We start from the raw sequence: 6775 nt of genomic DNA, 5'->3' as shown, positions 1-6775 counted from the left end.
CATAGTAAGGCTGATTACCTTTTCTGAATTTAAATCAATTAAAAAAAAACGTCTTGCTGCCATCAGAAGCGAGGTTCTTGCTGCAGCACATGCTGTCCTCTCTTCTTCCATTGTTGTGTCTCTCACTTGCTGACAAACACTTTTTCTCCCTTTCACACAGACAACACAAATCTCTTTCAGTGGCACCGGTTGGCACCAGAAGATACCTGTCACGCTATTGGTCTCGATGTCCCAGGGAAAAGGAAGAGCCATGCGTTTTGATTGGACAGCAGGTGGCAGTGCATGCAGACCAGGAAGCTGTCTTGTCTGCAGAAGTAAGAGGCTCAGGCTTACTGTACGGGACTGCTGGCATACGCATACTGTATGCGCTTACATCATCATCGGGGGAGGAGCTTCTCTGAGTGTGAGGATTGCAGACTGCAACAAGGATGACTTGGAAATAAAAACACAGCAGCATGGACAGGATTCACCCCTGATATACTGCAGTAAGTGTGAAAACACAAAACTCAGCCCTCAGCATGAGAGCATTACCAGGTTGACGCACAAGAGTTTGGACGTGACCTCGGGACAGCAGCATGGCATCACCCAGGCACTACGGACACTCTGCTCGGGACATTACCAATGTGATGCAGAGGCTGCAAGGTAGGTGTAAAATGCTTACTCACTCATACTGCTCCATCTCAGTTTGCAGCGTTATTAGAGGTGACCTAGTGCTTGGCATGACACAGCAAATCAGTGTGAGCTAGAGACGCTCACTGTTACTGTAATAAATCAGTAAAAATCCTTTCTGCTAATGGACCTGTACATCTTATCTGTTAAGTGATGTTTTTGAAAATCATATGACTTATACATGTGTGGTATGAGAAGGACATACCTGATTAATGCAGAATCCCAGCATGCAGTATTTAAGTACATTGGACATTTTTAGGTTATAATCAGTTGTGTTTTTTTTTTTTTAAATGAAGTTGCTGTCAATGCTTTAGTTGGCTTTACTTTTTGTTGAGGCTTTTCCTCATGATTAACAATATAGTTAAAGATGCATGCAGCTGGAAATATGTGCTAAACACTATGCGGTATTGGAGTGCCATCAATTTCTTTATTTTTGTGGGAACGGGAAAACAATCAGAGCAAATGAGCCACTGTGTGAGAGACTGTATTATTGCATTGATCCTGTTTGTATTAATTGCTGTGTTTGTGTGTGTGTATGCTTGCTGCGTGTTTGATCTGTGTACAAGCTCCTGCAGGCTCACGCACAGTGCAGTGTGTGTGTGCGCCTGTGTGTGTGTATCTGTATGTGCACAGCATAGTGGATAGACTAAGCGGCAGAAAATAGAAAAGCTAATCCCCAGAGAAGCGGACAAGATGAAGTCTATTCCTTGATGTGGACAGTCAATTCCTCAGTCTGCTGTACATGTGTGGCAATACAACTGACATTAATTACAAGCATATATATGTTTTTAACATTTGGCAAATTAAAACGTGCAATAATTGTTTTCTTATCTTATCACTGCTCTCACTTTGCAGCAGATATCAACATTTATCCAGTCTTTTCCCCTTCCTAGAAGTCAAATCATGTGGGCGTATTTAATTTCTAGCGTTTCATAAGCTGTTAAACAGTGTATCACTGTGTGGCAAAGTCACACGTCCCTGACTGACAGGATCAGATTAATGATACTTGCAAAGTAGCAGGAAAGTCAGGTGACACCAGAGCTTGGATCCAATATGGCTGCTCCCTGTGTGGCTTCTGAGGTGGCAGTTTCTGTGGAGGCAGAAAACAGCATCACCGGCCACGTGGCTCTGCTGCATCACTGTGTGTGCAGGTGTGTGAGGGCACACTTTGAATCACAATTGAACTCTGAGTTATCTCATTTTAGTAGCTTCCTCTTTAGTCTCTCCAGTGCAGGGACCTGTGATGTATTAATAGATATTTAAAAAACAGAATTGCTGCATTGTGTATGTATAAGGAAACAATTCATTTCTCAAATAAATACTTGTTTTTGGAAGATGACTAATATTGTATTTATCTACACTAAAGACTTGGCACAAAATATGTAGCTATTAGGGACTTGTTGCTGTAGCTACAGTCAGGACTCTCATTTAACACTTCAAGGCAGTAATGACATGAGCTGTAAATAATGCAGCTTTTTCCAAAGTGTGGCTTGCTCCAAAAAGACTCTTCTGACAGGATCCTGGGGTTGGGGGTGTATCTACATGATCGAATTACACCAAACAGTCCTTTTACCAACAATACTTTATTGTTGATGTATCATTGCTTGCAATCATCTCAGATAAGATGGGTCTGTGGTTATCCCTTTAAATAGATTGAGGCTTTGTGGAAACAATACTACCTTAATCTTGGCCCTAACCACAGAAACACACATATTGTGAATGGATCCTGAACTACCCAGTGTGTCTACTGGAACTGGAAAGATTAATCCATCAGTTGTCAACTAATGAATCGATTATTGATTATTCTGTTTGAGTAATTGTTGAAGAATGATAATTCACATTTCTTTGAATCTTTAATCTTACCCATTGTGGAAATTGTACTCCTAAATTGAGTTGAAGACGCCATCTTTGGGAGATTTGCATTTTTATCATTCGTGGACGCCCTTGTGTCTTCAACAAAATGAGATGCTATACATGTTCTATCCTCTTGAGTATACAACCGTAATAGCTTATTTAAAGGGGGCACGTGGAATCTCATTGGACGCGACATTTTATTTGATGTTTTCTGGTTGGGATCAATCTCCTGGGAGACAAGAACTGAATCTGTGATGATATCATCAAGAGGCTTTGAAATAATCAAAGAGGAACACTTATGTTTTTATTAGTCTGAGCTCTGAACATAAAACAGCTCAACCCATAAGCATGGGTTCATTGTCTTTGGTATTATGCAGTTTTTCTATAAGCAGATTCCCAAATGACAGGTCTAAATGAAATCAATGTAGCCTTGGTTCAGACCTTTCTTTTCATTTCTCAAGGTTGCAGCAATTGTGTCTCTTCAGTGGGATAAGTGTTCACATATTGGCTTTATTGATATATGATGTTCTCATGTTACTGGCAAAAACTTGATTGATTTGTTTACCACCTGAGACTCAAATATAGGTAATCCAATACAATGTGTATGCCTTTTTAATCATAGTTAAATTAACATATTTGATTTCTCCTCTCAAGAGAAGACAATGTTCCCAAATTAGCCCGTTCCCCAATCACCAGATACCATGAAATGAACTATAGTCCCTTTAGGCTCAATTTGGAAGCTGTTAGTAACCACATCAAAACAATAGAAACTTTTGCCCCAGTTTTGGGTCTGTGTCTTCCTTCTTTCAACCGTCTCTTTTGGTGTACCTCTCTGTCGCAGTGAAAAATCAGCAATTAGTGACACCATATGGCAGCGAACGGCGAGTCCGCTTTGAACACCTCCCAGCCTGAACTCCTCCATATGCTGTGGAATTTGCCTGTTTGTTGTCTCTCGTTAATGAGAAAAGCGATGCACTGTTTTTCCTATTTGAATTTCTCACCTGTTTCCTCCGTCGTGGGTGGCAGAGGCCGGCATTCCTGCCTACGCCTCCGGGTTTTACCGTCTGCTTGATTATCAAGCGGACAAGTTTGCGAAGTCTCTTTGTGCTGGGAGCACCTGGAGTTTTCTGTGCGTGGGCTGTGTGTTATCCTGAACAGGCAATTTGTTTGTGATCAGATAATACAGTAGGAGATGCCGCAGATTAGGTTTCTCAATCAGTTGTTCTTAGCATTGTGCATTTTTTAAGCGCCTGCTAAATTCATTTTGTAGAGGACAATGTGAGCTAGAAGAAAAATTAAGATTGGGGTAAAGGTCAAAGGCATCAGAGGTCAGCATGTGTGGAAGACACTAAGCCACACTAAGCCACACTAAGCGTGTCTGACGGATGAAATAAGGTCGAGAAAGGCAGCGGGGAAAACAAGAAAATTAGGCTGGACAAGCAGTAGGGGAAGAGAGAGAGAGAGACGCATACACACCAGTTTTTAAGCTCCTGATTGCTGGTGGGACTGGCACAGATCCTCCGGTTGGCACAGGGCCAGGGTGACATCCTGTTGCCAGGGGCGACATTATGGCTCGGCCGCGGCCAAGGAAGGAGCAAGCAGACGGTCACCTTGAGCCATGCCAGCCTCCTGTTTAGTTCTGACACCAACATTTATCGTCTGCACGCTCTGGATACCACGGCTTCACACACACACACGTGCCCACGCTCCCACACAGAGTCCGAAACAAACACTTGCTGTTAAAAATAGCTGTGGTGCATCTTTTTTCACACCACTGACAATCAGCAGTTTAGAGTGGTAAGACAGACACAGAATGAATCTTCAAGGCCATGAACCATTACTCTGTAGTGGCCTGCATACTGTGGCAGTAAGGCCAGTGTGGGATAAGGCTGCAGCGTGAGTTGTTATTTATTATTCGGCTGCTCCTTCTACTTGTCTTTCCAGATTGTGTTTATGACTCCTTGCCATAGCAGCAGTCACATGACAGCCAGCACAGGGTTTTACGCCCTGTGGGCTTATTGGCCATGTCTTGTTCAGCTTCTGCTTCTGTAACAAGACATTATGTTCGACAAAATGGAAATGTGTGTGTGTTTGGTCTGTGTTTGTGTGTCTGTTTACTAAGAGGTATTTAGCGTGTCAAGTCCATGCTGGTTTCTCAGTGACAGGTTCTATTGCAGATCAGATTATAATCTATTTTGACCTGACAGTCAGCGAGGGTTTGATTGACATATCACAAGATTAGGTCACTGGGAGTCACACCCATACAATATGAAGGGGCCCTCTTTCATCTACTCTAAAACCTCTTTCAAATATCACACTGTCGTGAGGGGTCGAAGTGTATTACATTACATAAGTTAATAAGTTCAAACCAGGAGGAAAGAAACCTGCAAAAACTCTGGTAGTATTGATACAAACAATTCTACACATGCTTTTGGCATTTCTGTGTCAGCGTTCTGCAAACAAAGCAGCATTTAACAAAGATGACCATACAAGACTCTCCACAGATGTTATGAAAAGAACATTGACTTGCATTCCCCACTGATTCACTGGTATAGTTCCTTCAGCATTTCTAAAACATCTCTCATTCAGTCAGATTGAGGAATAAGATAGCTTTGATGGACGTACAGAACAATGTCCTTACAGATAAAATCCTGGGGCTTCAGCTTGTGCCCTCAAGACACATTCGGCCACTTTCATACTTTGAGTCTCCTGCATGCTCTTATCTTTTACCCACAGACTCCTCTGTCCCTTTTTTTCACCTGTCACAATGTGATTGGATAGTGAAAAATGTGGCCTCTGGCTGTCCATTTAGCACTCAAAGGTGTTAAAACAGAGGTCAGATAGGGATGTCCTGACCTCTAAAAGGTCAAATGCCCAGATAATGTGATGATTCCCTCATACCCAAGTTAATAGTGAAATAACTAAATCCAAGCTTTTATTCTAATCTGCTTGGAGCACCGGATGTGTCTATCACAGCAGTAGATATTTCAAATAGCCTTTCTCCTGCAGTAAAGGGCATCAACATTCAAAACCAAAGCTAACCTGAAGCTTTAAACACATATTTTATTGTTGTGTTTACCAAGTCTATTTCTGCTAAATTATTATATTGTCCTATTGTTTACTCCTCCTGGATTCAATTTCCATGTACCTATGTTTCTGAAGGGAAGGGGGGCCTATGATCCATTTTATTTACCGTATATTGAAGACAAAGCGACTGAGGTGCTGTATCTATGAAATACTATTTCCTGTTGCATGCTGACATCTGTCCCCTTGAGCTGTTTCTCGCTCTGAGACATCCCGCTGCAGACACACACAACCTGACACCTGACACAACAAACCCTGTTTCCCTGCTTTTAATAATTCAGGAATGCTAAGTGAGAATTCAGGCAATGTTAAGGGAATTTGAAGGTAAAGAATAATACCTGAACAGAATGACATTACTAGCTGGACAGAGAGTTGTAAAACAAAAGGAATACATCTGCTGAATTCACTTTCAATAAGAAAGAAAACGGCCCCAGCTGGATGAGAATAATTACACTCAAGTGGTTGTTTGTGACAGGATTTTGTCGATGATTCTGGCTCTGTTCCAGTTAATGTTTTTATTTCACAGCAAAGACGGGACTTATAACTGAATTTACTGCTCTGGCCACAGAGATGTATTTAGTGTGCTGACGCCAGTGCTTTCGCTTTACTCGTCCATGTAATGTGTGGCGGGGCACTGAACCTGGATAAAGAGCTTAGACTGTCTGACCCACTCCTGCACATCCACACACACAAAGACACACACACACACACACACACACACACACACACACACACACACACACACACACACACACACACACACACACACACACACACACACACACACACACACACACACACACACACACACACACACACACACACACACACACACACACACACACACACACACACACACACACACACAAAACCACCACACATGCATTCATAGAGAGCCTCATAGTAACATCAAGCAGAAATATTTTTTTCAAAGCCAAATTGAGTCTTTCTAATGCTCTTAGTGCCACTGAGTGGATTTTCAATATGACCCCTGGAGCCTCCAGTGGAAAAGATGCTTTGAATCAGCTGTGTGTTCATTCTGTTTGTGTATAGTGTTAAAATGTGGTTTTGTTCAGCTGAATGCATGTGCCTTATTTAAGAGCCCCTGAAAAATAGGAGAACATTTGTAGCTCAAATCAATTAAGGCACATTGTCACACATACACAAA

The 6775-nt window shown here is 42.0% G+C and overlaps 1 protein-coding gene across 2 annotated transcripts in view; it reads left to right on the top strand.

Moving 5' to 3' along the window:
* The first annotated feature begins 323 nt into the window (after nt 1-323).
* Nucleotides 324-6775, top strand: part of syne1a (spectrin repeat containing, nuclear envelope 1a) — a 130729-nt gene continuing 124277 nt past the window's right edge. For both annotated transcript variants that reach the window (XM_079643230.1, XM_079643229.1), the window contains exon 1: nt 324-642. In XM_079643230.1, coding sequence (XP_079499356.1) covers nt 576-642 — 67 coding nt within the window. In that variant the 5' untranslated portion in view covers nt 324-575. The remainder of the gene's footprint in view (nt 643-6775) is intronic.

The sequence above is a fragment of the Notothenia rossii genome, assembly GCF_949606895.1.
Source record: "Notothenia rossii genome assembly, chromosome: 8".
Classification (NCBI taxonomy): Eukaryota; Metazoa; Chordata; class Actinopteri; order Perciformes; family Nototheniidae; genus Notothenia; species Notothenia rossii.
Note: the sequence above shows the minus strand (reverse complement) of the source record. Positions and strands in the feature narration are given on the sequence as shown.